This window comes from Octopus sinensis, linkage group LG2 (assembly GCF_006345805.1).
Source record: "Octopus sinensis linkage group LG2, ASM634580v1, whole genome shotgun sequence".
Classification (NCBI taxonomy): domain Eukaryota; kingdom Metazoa; phylum Mollusca; class Cephalopoda; order Octopoda; family Octopodidae; genus Octopus; species Octopus sinensis.
In genome coordinates this window covers 3,648,120-3,674,848 of record NC_042998.1, presented here as the reverse complement: position 1 = coordinate 3,674,848, position 26,729 = coordinate 3,648,120, and the positions used below count along the sequence as shown (strand labels likewise).

The 26,729-nt window shown below is 39.6% G+C and overlaps 1 protein-coding gene across 3 annotated transcripts in view; it reads right to left on the bottom strand.

Moving 5' to 3' along the window:
* LOC115232408 (A disintegrin and metalloproteinase with thrombospondin motifs 7) overlaps positions 1-26,729 on the bottom strand; it is a 313,827-nt gene that overhangs the window by 198,510 nt on the left and 88,588 nt on the right. For all 3 annotated transcript variants that reach the window (XM_036511342.1, XM_029802264.2, XM_029802265.2), the window contains exons 4-5: positions 25,965-26,200; positions 2,739-2,822 (exon numbers count right to left, since the gene is read on the bottom strand). In XM_036511342.1, coding sequence (XP_036367235.1) covers positions 2,739-2,822; positions 25,965-26,200 — 320 coding nt within the window. The remainder of the gene's footprint in view (positions 1-2,738; positions 2,823-25,964; positions 26,201-26,729) is intronic.

Genomic DNA, 26,729 nt, shown 5'->3' with positions numbered 1-26,729 from the left:
TCGAAACAAACTCGAGTAACGCCGGGCGATACTGCGAGTCTAAAGATAAGATCTACTTTCGTATTTTCATTTATCTATCTATCTATCTAGCTAGCTAGCTATTTATCTATCTATCCCTTTATAATTCTTAAAAACAAGAATGTTGTTGACAATGACTTAGAGGTTTCGGACAGCTTATCTGGCCAATTGTCAACAAAGTTCTTGTTAAAGAACAACAAAGTTCTTGTACTCTACAAATTTATAGAATAACCCATCAGATTAGTGTAAAATTGTCTTTATATAACTGAAAATAAAAAAAAACATTAATATTCATTTATTTATTTATTTTTTGTGAAGCAGATTATATGTTTTCAGTTATAATTTTAGTACTCTTTTACTTGTTTCAGTCATTTGACGGTGGCCATGCTGGAGCACCGCCTTTGTTTTGTTTTTTAGTCGAGCAAATCGACCCCAGGACTTATTCTTTGTAAGCCTAATACTTATTCTATCGGTCTCTTTTGCCGAACCGCTAAGTTACGGGGACCTAAACACACCAGCATTGGTTGTCAAGCGATGTTGAGGGGACAAACACACACACACATATATATATATATATACGACGGGCTTCTTTCAGTTTCCGTCTACCAAATCCACTCACAAGGCTTTGGTCGGCCCGAGGCTATAGTAGAAGACACTTGCCCAAGGTGCCACGCAGTGGGACTGAACCCGAGACCATGTGGTTCGTAAGCAATCTACTTACCACACAGCTACTCCGTGTACCATTAATAAAAATAGGCTGGCCATAATTGCAGCATTGATTAAATGCTAATATCTTACCCCACTAAGAAAACAGGATTATGACCACATCATATCAAACTGGTCGACACACTCCGCTGCATTCCAGACAAAGTATATCCGTATAGGATCCAAACAGCCTCACACCATCGGATTAATATAATCGTTTATTATTCTCAGACGAAACAATACAGATGCATGCCAGAAGAACTAACGAGGAACTGATTTACAATAGAAATTGGTTTACACGCCCCAAAAAAGAACAAACTAACTAAACAAGAGTAAGAAGAAGAAGAATATTGTCTGGTCGCACCCGTTATTCAATACATATATGAATACCTGTAAGACAAAACAGTTCATTTCCATAATAAACTTGCTCTCCGACAGAAACATGCAAACTACAATGGCTGGATAATTAAAATGATGTTAAGGTATGTTATAGCGCATACCTTTGAAACAAAGTTATATAATATTAAATAATGCTAGAATATCGGTAATGAACAAAATGACAAGAAAAACAATGTAACTAATCGAAAAAACGGTAGTTCTTATTAATGTCATCTTCTGTGTCAATGACACAGAAAGAAAACAAATAAATACTACTAGCAGTATCGCCCGGCGTTGCTCGGGCTTGTAAGGGAAATAACTATATAAGCATTTTTAGAGATGTAAAGTATAATAGCCATCTCAATATGGCTAACCACAAAGTGGGGGGGTTACTGTAGCTTTTTACGTTCTGAGATTTAATGATAAATTTTTAGAGAGTTACTTCCCTTATATATGCCAAAAATGCATTAAAAATGGGAAAAATTTATGGTAATTTTTTTTTTTTAATCGTAGACTCATCGTAGACGCGCGCTAATACCCTGAAGGGCTCGATATGAATCACGACTATAAGATACCCGGTTTTGGTTAAACTGCACCGCAAAATGTGGGAGTAGTTAGGAATCTAAATCGTAGGAGACAGACAGCACACAACCTTACTTTCATATATAAAGATTTCATGAATTGAATAACAGAGGACTCACCCAAACATCATATTTACCGACACAACAGCATCGTCATGCGCTGGTCCAAAGTGAAGAGCAAATCGTTTGCCGAGCACGTGTTTTAAGGAGGACAAACAGAGACAGGAACGCTACAATTTAATTAGTAAGTCTTATACTTATCAACACGTTTCAGGGATGGAGTGAAGAGTCTTCATACAAAATAAAAGGTCAGCGTGACACAGAATGTGACATGGTTGGTCCCTTTGTAATTACAGGTACTGCTCATCTTTGCCAGCCGAGTGGACTGGGGCAACGTGAAATAAAGTGTCTTGCTCAAGGACACAACGCGCCGCCGGGAATCGAACTCACGACCTTACGATCGTGAGCCGAATGCCCTAACCACTAAGCCACTTGCCTTCATTAAAGATTTTTTTTTCGCCCTTTTCAAGCTTAGCCAGGCTCATGGGCCCGGTTTCCCGGTTTCTGTGACGTATGTGTTCGCCCTAGCTGGACGGGATGCCAGTCCATCGCAGCGTTACTCAAGGAAGAGAGAATGAGAGAAAGTTGTGGCCAAAGAGTACAACAGGGGTCGCCACCACCCCCTGGTGGAGCCTCGTGGAGCTTTTAGGTGTTTTCGCTCTGAGAATCGAAACCGCGAGTCCGCTGCCCTAACCACTGGGCCATTACGCCTCCACCTTCATTATATATACCTACATTATATATATATATATATATGCATACAAACACACTCGTATACCTATATCATCCTTACATACTTAAGCACACACACACACACACACATATGTGAGCGTAATTGTGCGTGTAACTGTGAATGTCTTTCAACTTTACAGCACCCATATTAATATTAGTACATTATCTAAGCAACATAAATATTATCATCAAAAAGATATTTTCTCATGTATCATAGCAAAGTAGATTACGACATCTTAAGAGTTGGAATATCGCAGAACTCACCTGTTCATCTTCCAGTAACAACAGCCGGACCATCTTAATGTTGATCGCATTCCCTATACTGGCGTCATGGAATAACGAGGATACCTGGAAATACACGTAAAAGATCTCATTAATTAAAGGGTCGTTCACGTTTACCTGGTGAATTATTCCAAGGAAATATATAAAAACCCTCCCCGGAATAAATAGGTTTGTTGTTGTTATTGATGATGATGCTTATGTTGTTCCTGTTTCGATTGTTCTAGTTTTCTTATAAACATAAAATTCAATGAAAAATTTACAATGAATCGGTTCCAAATATGACATCTACCTACGGCCAGTCAAGGAGCTCCATTTAAATTTTGGACTGCTTTCACTATCAATCACAAGTGCCCTCTCCCCAACATTCCACCCCCATGACTTACAGGTGCTTATCTCTTCAAACAGCGGTGGTAGGATTAGTGGGGTTGCTTTCTGAGTTCTATATCCACCGAATTTGCATTTCATCTTTTCGTGATCGATAAAATATAGTATTAATTAAATTCTAATAATCTCCACTCAAAATATGTGATCGTGTCGTGGTGATATAAAGCAATATTATCATTATAATTGTTGTTGCTGTTAAGCAACAAGACGAGTAAGAGTGATTAGGTGATGGTCTAGGGCTTAGGGGCGGGAGAAAAAAAAACTTTGGTCGTCTTGTAGTCGAGGGCTCTTCGTTGATGCCCGACACCACTGGGAGGTGGCCCTCGAAGTCGCTGGAAATGGAGATTTCCAGGTCCAAATTCTTGAACGGCTGCTACTGCTGCTGTTGCTGTTTTGGCCACAGTGTTAACTTAGAAGTTGGCACTTGTTAATATTCTGGTAAGTGATACACAAACCTGCACCATCCCAAATCGATCTTTCCAAAACAAACTCTGCCTCACACTATGTGGGATTTTAAGAACCTGACATAGATGGGGCCCTGATTGATTTAGATCAATCAAAAGCTTTCGATAGGAATGACTATCGATACTTGGCGGTTGTCCTTACAGCGGTTAGTTTTCAGTCACGTCTTCAGAGATTTAATCGCTGCAATGCACAATAACATCTGATCGATGGCCAGAGTAAATGGTGGCGCTTGCTCTTACACATTCTGTAGAGTGGACGGGTTCCGCAGGTTAAACGGCTCCGCTTGCTGTCAGCATCTGCTGCCTGCCATGACTAAGGATGTCTACACATGTGCTCAGGTTGCGACATCTCCAACAATTCTCTGATGATGAGCAGACGCAAGAGTGGCTGTTTGGTAAGTAGCTTGCTTACCAACCACATGGTTCCGGGTTCAGTCACACTGCGTGGAACCTTGGCAAGTGTCTTCTGCTATAGCCTCGGGCCGACCAAAGCCTTGTGAGTGGATTTGGTAAACGTAAACTGAAAGAAGCCCGTCGTATATATGTATATATATGTGTGTGTGTGTGTGTGTGTGTGTGTGTGTGTGTGTGTGTGTGTGTGTGTGTTGTGTGTGTGTGTGGTGTGTGTGTGTGTGTGTGTGTGTGTTTGTATGTCTGTGTTTGTCCCCCCAACATCGCTTGTCAACCGATGCTGGTGTGTTTACGTCCCCGTAAATTAGCGGTTCGGCAAAAGGGACCGATAGAATAAGTACTAGGCTTACAAAGAATAAGTCCTGGGGTCGATTTACTCGACTAAAGGCGGTGCTCCAGCATGGCCGCAGTCAAATGACTGAAACATAAAAGCGTAAAAGAGGCGTACTCATACAGAAGTACCACTTTCAAAGGTTTTAGTCGATTATATCACTCAGCAATATGTGTTTTATCGACCTCAGAAAAATGGAAAGAAAAAATGGAGTTAGGTGGAACTTGAACTCAATACGTAAAAAGGATGTAATCGAATTACAGAAAATATTTTGTTTGTCATTTTATTAATTCTTCCATCCACCTGCCATGTATGGTTAGTCATGATGCTAGAGGGGGATTTGTGGAAGTGATGTGGAATCCAGTCAAGAACTTCGCCCTTCGCATATTTGAATGATTTATTTACTTTAAATATTTTAGTTTCGCAGTAAAAGTGATTCTTTTAGTAGATGTGGATGTGCATAGAGAGAGAGAGTTAGGGGAGAAAAGGAGAGAGAGAGAGAGAGTGAGGACATGTATGTACATATAACCTGTTGATGATAAGAAAAATGTTGATTTTAAGAGTTTGTGGTTTGTTGAAGTTTGAGACAGAGAGGTTAGGGCATAAATAAAACATACGTAATCTAGTCTACAGGCAAGTTTCACAAATAAGTTGTTTTCGACATGATGTTTATGTTGTATAAACAGTTCTTCAAAGTCATCAACAAAGAACACAGAAAGTTGGTTTGTCCTCTCGCTTAAAGTCATGTGCTGCAAATACTTTTAGAGCCGACTAAAATACTTGTCATTTTTATGATTATCAGAACTATGAGAAAAATATAAATAAATAAATGAAGTAAAATGAAATAAAAAAAAAAAAGATTTGTCAGGCATTTGTCTTGTAAGTGAACACAACGAAGTCTTTCAAGATTGGAAATTTAACAAGATGTGTGTGAGTGAGTGTGCGTGTGTATGAATGTATTTATGCGTACACGTATGTGTGTGTGTGTCTATATATGCAGTTGAACCACATACACATATACATTCACCTGTATACATATATGTGGAGGCGCGTGGCTTAGTGGTTAGGGTGTCAGCACCATGATCGTAAGATTGTGGTTTCGATTCCTGGACCGGGCGACGAGTTGTGTTCTTGAGCAAAACACTTCATTTCACGTTGCTCCAGTCCACTCAGCTGGCAAAAATAAGTAATGTTGCAATGGACTGGGGAACACATACACCATAGAAACCGGGCCTATGAGCTTGGCTAGGCTTTAAAAGGGTGCAGAAGACGTGTATATATATATATGTATATATAGGCGCAGGAGTGGCTGTGTGGTAAGTAGCTTGTTTACCAACCACATGGTTCCGGGTTCATTCCCACTGCGTGGCACCTTGAGCAAGTGTTTTCTACTATAGCCTCGGGCCGACCAAAGCCTTGTGAGTGGATTTGGTAGACGGAAACTGAAAGAAGCCCGTCGTATATATGTATATATATATATATGTGTGTGCGTGTATGTTTGTGTGTCTGTGTTTGTCCCCCTAGCATTGCTTGACAACCGATGCTGGTGTGTTTATGTCCCCATTACTTAGCGGTTCGGCAAAAGAGACCGATAGAATAAGTACTGGGCTTACAAAGAATAAGTCCCGGGATGGCCGCAGTCAAATGACTGGAACAAGTAAAAGAGCAAAAAAGAGTAATATATATATAGAAGTATGTGAGTATACGCAATTGTTGAAAACTTATAAGGTCGCAATCACAAATGATGCTCTATAGTTCGAAATTTAATGCGCAGGAGTAGTTAAGGAGCTTTCACCTTCTTCTTTATTTATTTTTAAAATATTGAGCGCCCTTAGAAGATTTTTGTCTTCTAATTGCAAGGGTCAGCTTTTTTTATGTGGGTGTCTATATATGTGCATATGTGAACGTTTGTCTACGTCCGTATCTGTATATATCTACGTGTGTGTATGTGTGTGTGTGTGTGCGTGTGCGTATGTGTGTGTATGTGTGTGTGTGAGTATGTGTGTGTGAGTGTGTATGCGCGTGTGTGTGTGTGTGTGTGTGTCACATATGGAAGAAAACGTACAAATTTTCTTAGTATGTAGGTTCGTCTTCCCGTTTGTCTTTCATTGATGAATGTTCTGTTGACATTGCATTTGACTATTTGCAAACGAAAATTGACAGCGGAAGACAAACAAGCGAACAGAAAGTTACATGGGAAAGAATTAGAAGTAATACTTTGAATAAACATTATCTTAATGATGCCGGAATAAGCAAGCAATGCAGTAAATAAAACGACGAGCAAGGAGAGAGAAAAAAACCACCGAAGAGAATATTAAAATAAAAGCTGTTAAATAATGGATGTGATTTGACGGAAAATCAGCTGACATATTTGCATGTTAACATGTAATGTAGATATGATTTTGGACACTATTCAGCAAAGATCGTTTCTTGTACGTATTGGATGTACGTCTTTTGACGTAGATATGAACATTGAGACGTTGTTCAGTGATCTGGTATCTAAAACAGTTGGTAGTTAGTGCTGAGCAGATCACTGAGGTGTCACAATGACGTCATTGATATGGCTCAAATTACGCATTTACTCTTTTACTTGTTTCAGTCATTTGACTGTGGCCGTGCTGGAGCACCGCCTTTATCGACCCCAGGGCTTATTCTTTATAAGCCCAGTACTTATTCTATCGGTCTCAGCATCGGTTGTCAAGCGATGTTGGGCGGGGGGAGACAAACACAGACACACATACACAGCATTTTATCTCAGTAGATGACCACAGCATATATATATATATATATATATATATATATATACGACGAGCTTCTTTCGGTTTCCGTCTATCAAATCCACTCACAAGGCTTTGGCCAGCCCGAGGCTATAGTAGAAGACACTTGCCCAAGGTGCCGTGCAGTGGGACTGAACCCAGAACCATGTGGTTGTTAAGCAAGCTGCTTACCACAAAGCCACTCCTACGCCTATATAATAATAATAATAATAATAATAATAATAATAATAATAATGAAATTATTGTATGCATTGCTCAGGTGCACCACAACTTGTCAAAGTTGCGTATAAAGTATATGCAGTAATGTACAAATGTCTGGGAAGTGAACAGTGTATGAGTCAGATACATGCTTGCGTGTGTATGGAGGGGAGAAACTCAGGTGTAGTGTTGGCGAATCTCAAGAAGCATGGAAGTTTTGAAGGATGCAGTGCTCCGACAACTAACAACTGATGCCAGCAGTTTGTTCCATGCTTCAGCAACTCTTAGCGTGAAAAAATGTTTCCGAAAGTCATGGAAGTTGTGTGCTGTTTTCTAACTTTGTAAACATGTCCACGGGTGTTAGACAGGTGGAGTTTGAAAAGGTGCTCAGAGTAATTGTTAGTAAGATGGTTAATAATTTTATGGGTGTCCGCCAAGTCATCTGCCAGACGTCGGAGTTTCAATGTATCCATGCCCAGGGAAGTAAGGCGTTCAGAATATTTTTAGACATTTGTTATAATTTGATCTGTTTTTGAGTAGTTTACCATTCCATGTGGTGATGCATACGTTGTGTATAAGATATCCCACCATGACCGCTACTAATTAGCTAGAACCATGAGCAACACAGATATATATTTCATCTCTTACCTTCTGAAGCCATGCTGGAATGCCACCTTGAAGGGTTTAGTCGAGCAAATCGAGCCCAGTACTTATTTTAAAGTCTGATCCTTAATTTGTCAGTTTCTTTTGTCGGATCGTAAAGTTACAGTAACGCAAACAAATCGACGCCGGTTTTCAAGCGTTACGGGTAAATAAACACAAACAGGTAAACACTACTGAAGGGCTTCCATTCAATTTCCGTCTACCATATTTCTTCTCGAGGCATTAGGCGGTTCAGCGCTTTAGTAAAAGGTACTTGCCTAAGGTGTCGTTCAGAGGAACAGAACGCGAAACTACGTGGTTATAAAGCGAATTTCTTGACTATGTAGCATGTTGCATCTATATGCTTAAAATCAATCAATTTCTCCAATTATATTGGAGTGAGCCCCTTTATGGATCTAGTGTTCGATAACTGGTATAGTCATCTACTATAAACAGAAACCCGTTGAGTGTCACCTCAGGCTTCACTGCAGGATAACTTATCGTGTAGGTTGTAAGCGTGGATTGCATCAACAGCGATTTACCCTTATCTCATAACTTGGTTTGTGCAGTGATGGTCAGTGTTAACAACGACAAAACAACAATGAACCAACGAGGATGCTACAACGAGGTCGCTTAAACTGTTAGAAATAGCAACCAAAACCTCTTATTGCATGCACCCTGTCATTTTGAAAGAGAAGAGGAACATTTCAGTTAATGTATTCCTATATATATATGCAATGTGGCGGCTCAATGGTCCAGTGGCTAGGGCAGCGGACTCGCGGTTTCGATTCCCAAACCGGGCGTTGTGAGTGTTTATTGAGCGAAAACACCTAAAGCTCCATGAGGCTCCGGTAGGGTGTTGTGGTGACCCCCTGTTGTACTCTTTCGCCCCAACTTTCTCCCTGTTTCTTGGGTAACGCTGCGATGAACTGGCGTCCCGCCCACCTGGGGGAAATACATACGCCACAGAAACCGGAAAAGGGCGCATAAATAAATAATATATGCAATACTCGAGTCAAGCTGATCGTAGCCTGAATGCCTTTGAACATAAGTCTGCTTACTTCGGGCTGACTTGAGGCTAAACAAGGAGAACAGCAACAACAGTGGAGGCGGAATGGCCCAGTGGTTAGGCCCAGAGGTTAGGTCGGAGGATCGCGGTTTCTATTCCCAGACCGGGCGTTGTGTGTGTTTATTGAGCGAAAACACCTAAAGCTCCACGAGGCTCTGGCAGGGGTCGGTGGCGACCCCTGTTGTACTCTTTCGCTCCAGCTTTCTCTCACTCTTTCTTCCTGTTTCTTGTCTCCGACTTCCTACGCAACCGCTGAGCCTGGATGTGCATTTATCCATCAGTCGATGCTCTCGGTGTCGGGGGTTGACCTGCTTTCTCTTCTGCGGGTCTTACGAATAGCAAAGGACCACGTTTCGGACTTCTCCCACTACAGGACGAAGACAGCTTCGCTCAACAAACAAACAAACAAACAGCAACAACAAACAACTAGTTAAACAAATGCTTGTTTTTCCGGCATTTGTGATTAAACTAAAACGGAGAATTAGTCGACACAAACTACTTACATAACATTAGATTAATTAATGCAGACGCTTAGTGACATCTGATACGTATCAATAAAAACATTAACGTCACGTCACAGGAATAAGCGTTTCTAAATGACTTCGAACAACCTAGTTGAGATGAAATATTCTGCTATGCGTTTGCTGTTAACTATTTACCGAGTTATTTCTGCAGCATAATATATTCCAGCAAGGTCAACAACATCGCTTCTACCATATACATTTGTACTCATCATTACTCTCAAAATCATGTTAGAATAAACAATTATAGGAGCAGGAGTGGCTGTGTGGTAAGTAGCTTGCTTACGAACCACATGATTTCCAGGTTCAGTCCCACTGCGTGGCACCTTGGGCAAGTGGCTTCTACTATAGCCTCGGGCCGACCAAAGCCTTGTGAGTGGATTTGGTAGACGGAAACTGAAAGAAGCCCGTCGTATATATGTATGCAGGTGTGTGTATATGTTTGTGTGTCTGTGTTTGTCCCCCCAACATCGCTTGACAACCGATGCTGGTGTGTTTACGTCCCCGTAACTTAGCGGTTCGGCAAAAGAGACCGATAGAACAAGTACTAGGCTTACAAAGAATAAGTCCCGGGGTCGGTTTGCTCGACTAGAGGCGGTGCTCCAGCATGGCCGCAGTCAAATTACTGAAACAAGTAAAAGAGTAAAAGAGAATGATTTACGCTGTTACGAAGTTTGCTTGAAATAGCTGCTAAATCATCCTCAAATCACACTTTACTGTCTTTGAGAAGAGAAGGTGTCATGCATTTTTGTTAATGGAAGCGTCAAAATGGCGGAGTTGTTTGCGCGCTGGATAAAATGCATTGTCGTATACGTTTCTACTTCCGGTCCCTTCATTTTGAACCCTGTCAATGTCAGTCTTATCTTTCATTCAGGGTTTATTAATGAATTATCAATCCAAGGCAATAAATTGGTGGAATTCTTAGAGCTTTGCAGTAGTGTCGTTCCGTTTTTTGACTTCCGCTTAAGAAGTGAAACCCTACAGACAACATGACTAATTGCACAACCAAGGAACCGCAATTAATTAAGAAGCCCGTAATGGACGAGAGAAGCTTGAAGTCATTAGTTACATCAGTTATATACTTTTACTTGTTTTTAGTCATTAGAGAGCTGTCATACTGGGGCACCGCCTTGGAGAACTTTTTAGTCAAATGAATCGACTTCGGCATTTATTTTTTAAGCCTGGTACTTATTCTATAAGGCTCATGGCTCAGTGGTTAGAGCGTCGAGCTCAAAATTATGGGGTAGTGAATTCGATTCCCAGACTGGGCTGTGTGTTGTGTTCTTGAGCAAAATACTTCGTGTTGGTCCAATTCACTCAGCTGTAGAAATGGGTTGCGACGTCACTGGTGTCAAGCTGCATCGGTCTTTCTCTTTCCCCTGGATAACATCAGTGATATGGAGAGAGGAGGCTGGTATGCATGGGTGACTGCTGATCTGCCATAAACAACCTTGCTCGGTCTTGTGCCTCGGAGAACTTTCTAGGTGCAATCCCATGGTCATTTACGACCGAAGTGGGGTCTTTACCCTTTTTACTTATTCTACCGGCCTCTTTTACCGAACCGCTAACTTACAGGCACGTAAACACACCAGCACCGGTTGTTGTCGAGCGGTGGTGGTACACACACACACACACATATATATATATATATGTGCCACAGGCTTCTGTCAGTGTCCATCTACCAAATCCACTCACAAGGCTTTGGTTGGCCCGAGAGCATAGTAGAAGACACTGTCCCAAAGTATCATGCAGTGGAACTGAACCCGGAACCATGTGGTTGAGCAGCAAGCTTCTTATCACACAGCCATATTTTTTTCTTTTGAAGACTAGACTGTCACAGCGGGAATTCTTTTAATCGTAGAAATACTCAATCAGATATAAATAACATCAGCATACAATCAATGGAGAGACAAAAGAAACAGTAAGATGACACATGTTGATATATTAGGTATATCTGTTTATTTAGAAACCTACAATGAACAGGTTATGTGACAGACGCTAAACTATAAATTTTACAGGGTACAACCTTAAAGTTGACTCCGCTTCGCTAAACGCAGAAAATTTCTGTCTCGCTATTGGCTAAAAATAGATTTTTAAACCTCCGTAACTTTTTCCTCCAATTTTTTCTCTACATCATATCTATTTCTTTATTACCCACAAGGGGTTAAACATAGAGGGGACAAACAAGGACAGACATAGGTATTAAGTCGATTACATCGACCCCAGTGCGTAACTGGTACTTAATTTATCGACCCTGAAAGGATGAAAGGCAAAGTCGACCTCGGAGGAATTTGAACTCACAACGTAACGGCAGATGAAATACCGCTAAGCATTTCGCCCGGCGTGCTTCACGTTTCTGCCAGCTCCTGCATCATATCTTCATAGTAATGAGACTGGAAGACTACATTATTACAGCCGATTTTCAGATTTTTTACTACCTTTTAAAAATTGCATATTTTGCAAATGAAAACAGTTTTATCCTATTTGTTAATGCAATTTAGCCCCCCCCCTCTCTCTCTCTCTCTCTCGCTCGCTCTCTCACACACACACACAATTTGCTCCAGTCAGTCTCTTGCTACTCTGGGCTTCACCTGTGGGTGTACAGGGTCTTGAGGCAAGTTACAACACTTGCCTGAACTGAACTCCGGTATTGAGTAGTCTTTATTCCGACAGTCAACACTAAACGGTTTTATATGAATATATAAGTGTTTGTGTATTAAGGACTACATTGCCCAGTGCATCTTTGGTGTCCTTTTTTTTAAAGACACCAGGGTGCGGTATAAGGCAGATTTGGCTGCTATTTCTAGTACGTGACTATGTAGCGGTTTCCGTCTTGGCTCGGTAACGATGGGGATTAAGGACGCAATTTCAATGATGATGATAACGATGGTGGTGGAGGTGGCAGCGACCTCGGTGGTGGCGACCTCTATAGTGTGAGTTAGTGAGGGTGCTTGTGTATACATTATCCAGTCTATCCTTACTTTTTCGAGTTGGCAGAAACGTTAGCACGCCGGGCGAAATGATTAGCGGTATTTCGTCTGCCGTTACGTTGTGAGTTCACATTCCACCGAGGTTGACTTTGCCTTTCATCCTTTCGGGGTCGATAAATTAAGTACCAGTTACGCACTGGGGTCTATGTAATCGACTTAATCCCTTTGTCTGTCCCCTCTATGGTTAGCCCCTTGTAGGCAATAAAGAAATATATCCTTACTTTTTTCTTTAAGACAGCAGCTGTAAGGCAAATTTTGCTGCTATTTCTAGTATGTGAATATGTGGAAGCTTCCTTGTTGACTTGGTAACAGTGGGGGGGGGGCGAGGACACGGTTCCAATGATGACGACGGTGGTGGCGGTTTTGGCGGAGACTTTGGTGGCGGTGGTGATGACGATGTTTGAGATAATGGTGACGGTGATGGTGTAAATTCCGCCGAGGTCGACTTTGCCTTTCACCCTTTCGGGGTCGATAAATTAAGTACCAATTACGCACTGGGGTCGATGTAATCGACTTAATACCTATGTCTGTCCTTGTTTGTCCCCTCTGTGTTTAGCCCCTTGTGGGTAATAAAGAAATAGGTTGTGATGTATTGATAAACTTACAGATGTTGGTTGAAGCCGATAATGACAGAGTATCGTTCCAAACCATCTGCTCCCTGGTATTGGACATATTCCAGTTCGAGGGAATGTCATTATATTATCTCTGTTGATGGTGAAGAATTCATAACAAACATCCTTGGCCTTAATCCTGCCCACTTCTTTTCCAGCTCAGCCCCGACCCAGCACGACTCCCTTCTTCACAGACATTCACACACTACATCACCTATATCAGTTTACATCTATGACCTTGTACGTTATCCTGTCCTCTCCATTCAAACTCGCATCTATCTCATGGGAAAGAAAGAATGAAAGAAAAGAAAGAAAGAAAAGAACAGGAGTCATCGTCTGACTAAGTAGGGTCGGGTGTTGGCGATGGGGATGTGATAGTAATTAAAGAAAAAGTTGGACTAAAAATTTCTCATCTTTTGAATCTGTCTGTCCTTCCTCAGTATGAAACCTCTGTCAACACCTTCACTACCACCGCTGCCACCACCACAAATATTCAGCACCCACCACCACCACCACGACTCTGCCACTCCCCGAATCGCCTTCAGCTGTGCCTGTAAGTTTCTGATAATAACAAACTCTTGTACGCATGTACACACGCGCGTGTACACACACACACACACACACACACACACACACACACACACACACACGCATACATACACATACATACATGCATACATACATACATGCATACATACATACATACATGCATACATACATACATGCATACATACATACATACATACATACACTCTTTCTCCACACACGTGTGTGTAAGTATATATGAACGCACACATGAGTGAGTGTACGTAGGGGAGGGATGGATGACAAAAGAGGGAGGAAACGCCAAAAAAAAAAAAAAAAAAGCGGTTTCCTATGCATAAAAACAGCGAAAAGAAGGATTCAATACATGTTTAGTGTCTGAAATTTATTTCACTCTTTTACTTGTTTCAGTCATTTCGACTGTGGCCATGCTGGAGCACCGCCTTTAGTCGAGCAAATCGACCCCAGGATTTATTCTTTGTAAGCCTAGTACTTATTCTATCGGTCTCTTTTGCCGAACCGCTAAGTTACGGGGACGTAAACACACCAGCATCGGTTGTCAAGCAATGTTGGGGGACAAGCACAGACACACAAACATACATACACACACACACACATACATATATATATATATATATATACGACAGGCTTCTTTCAGTTTCCGTCTACCAAATCTACTCAAGGCTTTGGTCAGCTCGAGGCTATAGTAGAAGACACTTGCCCAAGGTGCCATGCAGTGGGACTGAACCCAGAACCATGTGGTTGGTAAGCAAGCTACTTACCACACAGCCACAGCAGTTTTTTGTCGGCAGCAAATAAAAGAATGCCGGCGTTACTTTATAAATTTGCCAAAAACATTACCAATAATTAATAATATCAAGGTAAGAAAAATTTTAGAAATTTTCACTGCCAGTGGCCTAACGTGTAGAAAAATTAGTCAATAGACTATATATTATTCATATAAATACAGTGTACATTTAAACACATAAGAGGTATCCATCACAGGATACCTGGCACGCTAGAAGGAATAGCCAAAATCTCAAACCACTATTAGGGATAAATTTCGAACGGAATGAAAAATAAAAACACATACCATCTATCCCCACAAGCAAACTACAGCTGAAGTACACGGGACCAGCAGGCAATGTAATCCCAGAGTTAGAGTCGGTGCGTGACCCGGGAGTCCACATGAGCAACGACGCAACTTTCCATGTGCACGTTGCTCAGATGGCAACACTGCAGGCCGATGGCAGGTTGGATCTGTAGGTCCTTCAGGATCTTTAGGTCATCTGGACTACTGCTCCCAGCTGTGGTCCCCACAGAGCGTAAAACTAATTGCGGAACTAGAAGCGATCCAACGCCACTTCACAAAAAAGATAGACTCAGTAAAACACATGGGCTACTGGGATAAGTTGAGGGAACTAGGACTCTACTCCCTGCAGAGGAGACATGAGAGATATACAGTACTATACATGTGGAAGATAATGGAAGGTCTGGCTCCAAATTTCGGAATTGAAATTTACAATCACCCACGAACTGGACGGAACTGCACAGTACCAAAGGTCCCATCTTCTCCATCGAAGATACAAACGCAATATTGTAATAGCTTGGAATTCAAGGGACCGCAACTTTTTAATGCCCTACCACAGAATATCAGGGGGACATGGAAGTCTTCGAAAAACGTCTAGACAGCTTTTTATTTGCAATTCCGGATGAACCCACATCGCGGTAGGAGGTACGAAGAAGAGTGGCTACGTCCAAATCGTTACTTTACCAGAAGCAATGCTGGAAAAGTCCCCGGACGCAGTAAGGGCGTTGCACCAGCATAGCCTCAGTCTCTAGCTGAAGCCCATAAAAGATACAAGATATATATATATATATATATATATTATATATATATATATATATATATATATATACACACACACACACATATATATATATATATATATATATATATATGCATAAGCCAGTTTACACGGAAAAAAAGATGCAGTTATTAAGAAGAGTTGAAATTAATACATACAAGATTTCACAGCTCTAGGATGACTCCTTTATAGTCAGCCTATGAAGCAGAATGTAGCAGAGAGGGAGGTCGACGAAGGAACATATGGTAAACCGGAAAAAACACACAACAGCTGTGGACAGGCTCATCCACATGAATTATCAAAAATCATCACAATTTCGACGCCTTATCGATAATATTGTTCAATCTGGCGGTGTCAACAGCCAAAAGCTGCTGGGCTTAAATTAACGAACATAAAGGACCGACAAGTACGAATAAAGAGGGGATCCCTTGATGGGACAGTAGAAAGGGCGAATTATGAGGAGAGCGAGAAAATATATAAAACGATGAAAAAAAATACAAAAACGAAACCATTATTTCTATAAATAGAAGGCATTTCGACTACACGACAGAATTAGGGCATGTGCGGAAGTAACGCTTACGGGGAAGAATGTGGTCCTTTCGGACTTGTAGAAGTATATATAAGAAGAACAAAACAGTAGGCAAAAGGTAGGCAAAACAAGTGCTGGAACTAAATATAAAATCTTAAACATGATCTGAAAAAGAAAAAGAAAAGAAAAAAATGATCAAGCCTATAAGGATTATGTAGTTTTAGAAACAGGATGGTCTCATACACACATATCGTAGACATACAATGGAGTACCTTTTTGACATAGAAAGGAATTTTGACATCAAGAGCTCAATAGTGTAATAGAGCAATCTACATATTCTTTTATTTGTTTCAGTCATTTGACTGTGGCCATGCTGGAGCACCGATATTAGTCGAAAAACTCGACCCCAGGACTCATTCTTTGTAAGCCTTGTACTTATTCTATCGGTCTCTTTTGCGAACCGCTATGTTACGGCGACGTAAACATACCAACATCGGTTGTCAAGCGATGGTGGGAGACAAGCACAGACACAAAAACACACGTACACACATATATACAACGGGCTTCTTTCCGTCTACCAAATCCATTCACAAGGCTTTGGTCGGCCCGAAGCTATAGTAGAAGACAATTGCCCAAGGTGCCACGCAATGGGACTGAACCTGGAAGCATGTGGTTGGTAAGCAAGCTACATAAAACAGGTTTGCCAATCATAGAGATGTACTTGCATAGCAAGTGACCTGATCTGAGATCGTGTGCTGGAACGAAAACAATTGTAGCGTGGAAGGTGTTTATAAGCTATTTAAGAAACACAAAAACTATTAGATTCACTTCAACATTTAAACGTCAACAATGTATTGAAATATTGAATCAAACTCTTTTAATCTAATCTCTTGTCACATAAACTCAATTTTTTAGAGAGGAAGTAACCCAGTTTTTTAATGGCATTTTTTTAACGGTGGTGGGATAGCCAAAAAATACCATATTATATTATATTTTATATATATATAAGGTTGAAAAGGTACACACTAGTTGATATATATGGGGGGAAACGTCACGACATATCCACCACGGCCTTAGAATGATACACAGGCAAATATTAAAAATGATACATTCATGAGATTCCCAAGAATTCATTAAAAACAGTCCCAATCACTGCTATAATCCACAACGAATCACTTTTAGATCACATGACCATTTAACATCCTACTACTATCATACCACCCGCATTCCCTTATTATTCTCCCTTCTCTTTCTTCGTCCTCTCAGCCACCTCCTTCCTTACTTTACTACTATTACTGTTTAGATTAACACCTACACAAATATTATAAACAATAAATTCAAAAGAGATGTCTCAAGAATTCAATCACTACTACCATCCACAAGTCACTTTCAGGGCACTTGACCATTTAACATGCCAATCAATTACAGATACTCATATGAGGGAATTTGAGTACACATTTTGCATTTTGATTCTTTCCGTCAACCAGAATTTGGTTTTATTTTGCTTACTGTTTTTTTTTTGTCTTTGTTTTGCTTTTTCTTTCAGTTTATAGAAGAAAAAGAAACAAAAGCTGGTTTCGTCTTCTCTTACGACATTCACGCTAACTTGAGTGGTCTGCAACGAATGGTAGATGTGTAATTATTGCAAATACCATTTTCTTCATTGGTATCGTAGAATGTAATCGAAGCCTAAAATCTGCAGCAGATTCAATAGAGTGTTTGATTTAATATTAACGAATATAGATTATGTTGTTTTATTTTCCACTTAGGCATGTGTGTGTGTATGTGTGTGTGTGTGGAGGCGCGTTAGGGCGTTGCACTCATCATCGTAAGATTCCTGGACGGCGCAATGCGTTGTGTTCTCGAGTAAAGCACTTCATTTCATGTTGCTCCAGTTTCTCTCAACTGGCAAAAACAAGCAATGCTAACATGAATCGGCATCACGTCCAGTGGATCAGAGAAACAGGCCTTTTGAGGTTATGACCCGAGAAAGACGTATGATCTTTTATATATATATATATATATATATATATACTTTATTTAAAGCAGCAGAAAATTCAACAAAACCTGTTACTCTGAGTTTCCCGTTGCTGTTCATCGGACAGTTTTTTCTAGCAAAAACTGTCCGATGAACGGCAACAGGAAACTCAGAGTAACAGGTTTTGTTGAATTTTCTGTTGCTTTAAATAAAGCATATTACTCTACCACTGGTATTTGAGTACTCTTTTTTCCACCTTGTTTCACGTTTATGTGTTTACTCCGATATATATATATATATATATATATTATATATATATATATATATATATGAGGTCGAGAGAGAGAAATATTCCTCTGTGTATCATACCTGAAAGGCATTATCCCCTGGACGATGTCTGAGAGAAAATCTCTTCATAATTATGTGATAAAGCACTATAAATATATCGAACTGAGGCGAATACCATCCAAGCAGTGACTCACAAGAACATCGGAAGCATTCAGGATGCCTTGGGCTCCGTTAATGACGCTTACTCGATGGTTACATGCACGAAAGACATATGTTCCCCTCCAACAGATAGTGAACAGTTAATAATACATTCACTGATATTGCGGAAAGCTTGCCGAGTTGAAATGAAATCAGTGTGCGCAATAGAAATAGAATTAAATTAAAATAGCCATCTGTGTATCACACTAAGTGTATATACATCCTTGAAAGGCATGATGCTGTGGATTTTGTATCTGGATCAGTAAATATTTGCTAGTCAGATGGATGGGAGTTTGAATGATTGTGCCTGTGTAGGTTGTGGCAATAAGGTCGTCCCAGAAGTGGGATTATTATATGCTTGAGCTTTGATTGTTAACATTTGATCGGAAATGAAGAATTGTCTTGGCTTAAATGAGGAGATTTGTTTTTAAGAGTACAAATATAGCTATATGGTGTATGTCGGAACGATAGAAAAAGTCATAAAAGGTTTTTGAGTTTTAGCATTATTTTACAATTTTCAAGATTTAAACTTACATCGTCGAATTGTGCAAAGGATAAGATAAAAGATGATTTACTTGATTATCAACAGAGATTATGTCATTGCGATGCTGAAAGAGACGAAATCTTCTTGTCTCGATTGTAGGTTATTTCGAGGTCTCGGTTCATAAAGATGAACAGAAGTTTAGTTTGTAGTGTTAAAGCTGTTTGTGAATCACACACACACACTCACACACATTGAAGTATTTGGAGTAGGGAGCCTAAGGGGCAAGATACAGTAAAGGAAATGTGGTGTTGAGAAAAGCAGGATGTGTTGGGTGGCCCACTGTAGAACGTGTGTGAGAGAGAGAGAGAGACAAACAGACAGACAGACAGAGACAGACAGGTGTTGAAAGAATCAGATCTTCACTGATAGTTACAGAGTTAAAAGCTATCGAGTTTTTCTAATTTCTGTTATAATAGGATATTTACTTCAACTTATATTGTTCAACATTGAGGGAGGGATAACTGAAATAAAGAGCAGCGGACATAATACATCCCGGTGCTTCGTTAGAGATTTTGTATTCCGCACTCAAATCCTACCAAAATCGTCTGACCCTTTCACCTTTCCAAGGATCAATAAAGTAAGTACTAGCTAAGTTCTGGTCATTTTAGTCCATTATTGCATAAAGTTTAATTTCCATTCGACTATTACAATTAAATATCAAGGCATGACGGTGTGGTTAAATTCGTTTTGTAGTCACATAGTTTCGGGTTCAATCCCACTGTGTGGCACCTTGGGTAGGAGTTCTCTACTATAGCCCCGAGCAGACCAAAGCCTTGTGTGTGGATTTGATAGAGAGGAACCGCGTGGAAACCTATCGTATGTATTTTAATACATAACGGCGGTGCATCAGCATGGCCGCAGCTCTGAGCTGAAACTAGAGAGAGAAAAAAAATACATGTGTCTGTGTGTGTGTGTGTGTGTTCTCTGCTACCGCTTGACAACAGGTGTTAGTTTGTTTATGTCCCCGTTACTGAGCAGTTTAACAAAAAAGACCGATAGAATAAGTACCAGACTTTAAAACAAGTGCAAATTTTAATTCGTTCGACTTAACCCTTCATCGCGGTGCCCCGGCATGGCCGCAGTCTAATGACTGAGACAAATAAAAGATAAAGAGTATAGAGAAGAAGAACTCATAAAGTATGATGATAAAACAGTTCGTATTTATGAAAAATTAATGTGTGAACAGTCTTTAATCATAATACAGGTACACCATCGACCTGCTGGAACCTTTAGTTGCAAAGCCTGTCCAGGTTACTGGTTTTCCCGAACCAGATGTTGTTACCTTGGTCAACAAACTTGAACGAAATACAGGCACCTGTATATTAGTGCAAATTTGTGAGGATTTAGGGGTTTTTTTGGTATTTTTTGTGTTTTGTAGTTTTTTTTTTTTTTTGCGCGGGTGTTACTTCCATTCGGCTTCCATGCCTATTCTCACCAATGGTCATAAATATTAAATGTTGGGCAATAAACGAAAGATTACAATCACCGAATAGGTGGACAGTAATTATATACTAATATATGAACTGAACTGACTAGAATGTGAAAACAGTATCGTTCTTTCACCTTTTATGCTTTACTTGTTTCAGTCATTTGACTGCGGCCATGCTGGTGCACAGTATTGAAAAAATTTTGTCGAACATATCGACACCAGGACATTTTTTAAAGCTTACTACTTATTCTATCGATCTCTTTTGCCGAGCCGCTAATTTGCGGGGACGTAAACACATCAAACCCAGTTGTCAAGCGCGGTGGTGGGTCACAAACATATACAAACACACATGCATGCACACACACACACATATATATATATATATATATCTATATATATATATATTATATATATATATATAATTAATTAATAAGGGTGAGAGAATTAGATACTAATTTAATAGTATATCTATTCAACACCAAGTGGCCTAGTGCTCCGAGAAACCTGGATTATTAATATATTATTATGTATTTTTGTGGTTGAAACCTTTTGGATTAACTGGTGCTAGAGTGAGCCATATAGTGACCACTCTCTTATATTTATTTTATATATATATATATATATATATATATCTCCTCCCTTAAGGGTTAGCCACATTAAGTGGCAAATATACTTCACGATATCATGTAGCTACTGTTTATACCTCGCTCAGAGATTTATTATTGCTTATATATATATATATATATATATATATATATATATATACGTTTATATGTTGGCTAAACTGGCAAAATGACCATTCCGAAATATAATAATAATAATATATATATATATATATATATATATATATATATACACACACGCACATAAGACGGGCTTCTTTCAGTTTTGGTCTAGCAAATCCACTCACAAGGTTTTGGTCAGTCCGAGACTATAGTAGAAGACACTTGCTCAAGGTGCCATGCAATGGCACTGAATCGGGAAGCACGTGGTTGGGAAGCAAGCTTCTTACCACATGGCTATGCCTATGTGAACAGTATTAGAAATTGAAATAAAATACTTCGTTCGGGTTATATAATTTCTGTGGCTGCCTTGTTTTGAAGGACACTATGATGTATTAATAGATTAATAGATTTTTATCCCTGCCCTGAAACATGTGAAACTTTAGAAATCATTATTTAAATAACATGACAATAAAATGTACAAAAAACATCAGTAACGTGAAGAATGTTTTGTTTGCGTCTGAGTAATTTTCAAGATTTGTGAACTTCGGTATATTTCTGACTACATCACATCTTTGTCTTTTTATGTTTGTCATTTCTTGTTGTAAATATTCATTGGAGAAATATCTGGTCAATGAATAATAATGTTCACCATAGGCTATGGCCCATTTCATAGGTAAACGTACAGGGAGTGAAGAGGAAATAAAAGAGTAGAAAGAGTGAGCGAGAGGTAGTAGAAGGAGCGAGAAGTGGAGAAAGAGAGAGAGAGGGGGTGGAGAAATAGAGAGAGAGAGAGAAATGTAAGGGAAAGTAAATGTATGTTTTAATAATCAAATACTGTAAAGGAATAGACACAGGGTTTTCAAGAACGTTGTCAGTATCATTATTTGCTAAACATCTGTTAGTTCCCTTCCTCTTCCCTCCCACTACCACCACCACCACCGACATCACCATCACTAAAAAAAAAAAAATTGGCAGATGTGTACCCAGCCTGGTGCCACCCCTGACTGTCTGCTATCTTCTGATGTAATTGTATAAACAGTGAGTTATGAACTGGGGGTCAAACTAACAGTCACAGAAGAAAACGTGGTGACTGCTTCGGCAGCACATAACCACATGCACATACACACATGTATGTATACAGTTACATACACATAAACTCGCACGAACACACACACACACACACACACACATGCACGCATACACAAACACGTCTTAGCAAGCGTGAACACATATATGAAACATAAGCGTGTAAGATGTAGGTATACACAGAAATATATATGTTTATATTAATTTTTACATATGTTATATATACACGCTCGCGCGCACATACAGTGTATGCTCTATGTATATGAACAAGAAAGACCCTTGTGCGCCGAGTATCATAAGAATAGGCTCCAGGCTGAGGCAGAACGCTCATGTAGCATTTACAGTGAGTGTCCATTGAGTGGTCAATGCATGACAGAAGCAATGGTCTACGAAGCAGAGCTGGTGTCGCCCAATAACAACGGAGTGTCATACATACAGAAATAAAGGAATCCTTTAAGATCAAGCTTTAAGATTCCAAGACAAGAGCAATGTGGGAACATTAACCAGCTATGTACGGGCGATCAAAAGAGGAAGCAACACCATACAAAATTAACTGGAAAAAGAACGATGTAAATCACGCTTGAATAGAAGGAGTTGCAAGCTTTGCAGGGTGGCCGAAGAATCATCCTAAAACTTTACACAAGCCGGGTACTTTCCTGAACTCAAAAAGCGAAATATTCGGTTGCTGCCATCACAAGCGAAAACATCTTTTGACAACATGGACTAGTAAACAACATACATGTACGCACAATTGATATGGTTCAACCATGGCTGACATCAATCCATAGGAAATATCTTTTCTTTTCCCCCAGGAAAATATAATTTTTCACAAGGTTTCGTTCCACTTCTTTCTACCAACCAACTAGGGTCTATATATATCTCTAGTGTAAAAAAAAAAAAAAAAAAAGGCTAAGTATTTGCAGCCACCGTGTCTGTAGAGTTATCAATATTGTCAAGAGCAATAGTTAGCGTGACCAATTATGTGCCAAAACCAGTAATTGGACGATATAGGCTTTGAGAATGGTCCGGGTAATTCGGGCCTACATAGAGCGTCATACGTACAGAAATATGTCGAGGCAACGGAGCAACCCTTTAAGGCCAGGTTGAATAATCACAGATCCTTTTCTAGATTTCAAGAGAGGTGCAGTATTACAACGTTAACCAGCGATGTAAAACCATTAAGAGAGGAAGCAACACAATACAAAATCCCGAAATCGTAGTGATCAACAATTGACACGTAATAAACACTGTCCAAGTAATTTCCATAAATTTACATCTTAACACATTAATTTGCCGAATATATCTTTTATATATGCTTTTAGGCATTGGATTGTGCTCATGCTGGGGCACTGCCTTGAAGGATTTAATCGAACAAATCAACCGCTGTACTTATTTTTTGAAGGTCTGGTGCTTATTCTATCAACTCTTATTGCCGAACCACTAAGTTTTGGGAACGTAAATAAATCAACACCGGCTATCAAGTGGTGGGGAACATACACCAACAAACACATACACACATATATACATATACACTACGGGGTTCCGCACAGATTTCCTTTACCAAATTCACTCAAAAGGCACTGGTCTGTCCGAGGCTTTTGTAGAAAATACTTATTCAAGGCGCAGTGGAGTGGAACTGAACTCGAAAGCACATGGTTGCAAAGCGAATTTCTTAACCACACAACCATGCCTATATCATGCTTGGGTTTATGCTCAGGATCTAATCATGCGTATTGACTATTTGCAATTACTAATTCTTTTTAAACTTTGTTGTAGAAGCTGAATGTTTTACTTGGATTATTAAAAGTTTGGGAGAGAGAGAGAGAAGTGGAGATAGAGACAAATATCCAAGAGAGTCCAGAATTTGAATCATTAAAGGGACCTGGAAAGTTTCTGACGATATCTTCATTTCAGAAATTGATAGACAGGGTGAAGACCGGAAACAAAATATGGTTCTGGGATGCTGAGCATTTTGAAGAGAATATACGTTGAAATGAAAAACAAAGGAATAACATGCGTAGATCAAATTTTATAAAGAAATCATGTGCTCATTTCTAAAATTTTAGCCAGTACTTGAAGAAATTGTATTACTTAGGGAAGAGGTTTGATCTTATATTTAGGTAATTCACGGAATTGTTGATGTTTGTTTAATATTAGTCTTTTTGTAACTGTTCACAAATTGTACATTTTTATTCCATTAGTGTATAATTCATATCTATCTAGGATTTTCCATTCGATGTCAAAACCATTCTGAAGCGTTATTCGATACCAGATACAGTTTGTCTATATTGTTGTACTCTTTTTATACATGTTTGAGGTTATGCAGTGTTTATGCTCAATGGTACGGTTTGGTTTAGAAGAGCTGATATCTGCTTTAATATATTACAGCTTCTGTAATGCTTAATGATTGAGTGTTTCTGTATTGGTGCTTCTGGAAATGTAGTTAGCCACTGTTAAAACAAAGGAGTCATCATTTAATGTTTCTTTTCCTTCTAAGATAGTAGGATATAAGGAAGGCATATCTGCTATTTCTAGCAGGCTGAATGACATGATAGAAGCTTCTTCATTGAATCATCACGTAAAGAGAGAAACAGGTCTGGATCTTCAAAAAAAAAAAACAAGACAGATGTAGAAACTCTCCTCATTGGCTCGAAGAGTATTTATTTAATAGCAATGTCTCATTTGTATGGAATATTTCAAGTAGTCTAGTTCTTTCACCACAATTGCTCTCTTCCTTCTCAGAGTATCCATCATTTCATCGCTCTCATATATGCAACGTATACGCTCATGTACGGGCGAACGAGAAAGATACTGCATGGTTTCATATACAGGGTATATACGAGCCAACGAGGGAGCGTCTGTATGACTGCTTGACCTCTGGCAAAATCGCCTTCAAATAGCACGTTGTAGCTGTGAAAAAAGGGTGGGGCGCTTGTTGATACAGACTGACCAAAAAAAGAATGAATCGTAACCTTATTGTAGAAATGGTTGAGAACTTAGGTTTGCTTGTTCAAGGGCCAATATGAAGTTAAACAATAGTAAAACAACAAAGGTCAAGATAATTACAGCAAGAATATCGTTTCTCAAACGTCTATTTCGTTAGAATTGACATGGAGTTTATGGAGTTTAGCAATACAATCATCATCGAAGTTGTCCTTATCATCTTCGTCGTATACTCACACAGGTACGTGGCATTGAAAGCTACACCAATGCCAGAACGGGACGACACTGCATAGTGCCAAAGGTCCCAGCAATGCCGTCATGATTCAGGACCAGTTACTGCAACAGCCTGGGTTTCAAGGGCCCACAGCTTTTTAATATTCTCCCAAAGAGTCTGATGAACATCTACAAAATAGATGTAGGGTTTTTTAAATCAAAGCTAGACCTCTCCCTGTCGTGAGTCCCAGATGAACCTACCTCACGACAAGAGGTGCAAATGAGGGTAGCTATATCAACCTCCATGCTTCACCAAGTGCCACATATTAGAGGAGGCTCTTAGTAATAACAGTGTAGCAAAATGGCGGTGCATCAGCATGGTCACAGATCTGAGCTGAAACTAGAGAAAAAAAATAGGTGCACGTATTAAAGCCAATCTCGAGATCTAGGAATGAAATATACTTACCATATTCATGACAGTCAACACGTATGTCTCTACATCCTCATTTTTGTAATAATCCATCATAATCGGATCAACAACCACGAGTGTTTCTACATGTTTCTCTGATGAAATAGATCGTTTCATCCGCCTCCGAGAACTAACTCTTTTGACTGGAATCGTTAGATCGGGGTCAGAACCACCATCATCATTCCGATCATTACTTTCACTTTCGTTGTTTTCCTTTTCAGCATTCTCATCATCTGTCAAAATGACAAAATACATACATCATCAGCAATATATATAAATTAGAATTAATGCATATAGAACGTACTTTTTCCCTAGAAAAATGTCTTTAAAAATATTATCTCCGGTCCTAAATGCGAAGCTGAGCCTACCATAGTCCTTGAAATTGACCTGAATATGCGCTGCTGAGAGAGGGGTGCTTTGAATATGCACATTAATCTTTCATGCCGTTAAATGCATAAAATATTTCTAGTAGATAAATTAATTCCTTCCTAGCACTTATTTTAGGTTTAATAAAGCTAATCCAAGTAGACACTGCCGTGTTGTTTAGAAGCAAACACATGGCAGAAGGCGAAGTATTCAATCGATTGACCCCACTGTATATCAACTTCGGCACGTGTCGTACACGATAAGCTATGATTCATTCCAAGACTTGTGAATGAATTTAGAATGTATCTCTTCTTAGAATGGTATAAAACCTCTCTCGCCTAGTTTCACGATTTAAAGAATCCAAGAAAGGGTTCGTGAATATCTGACCGAAAAGGA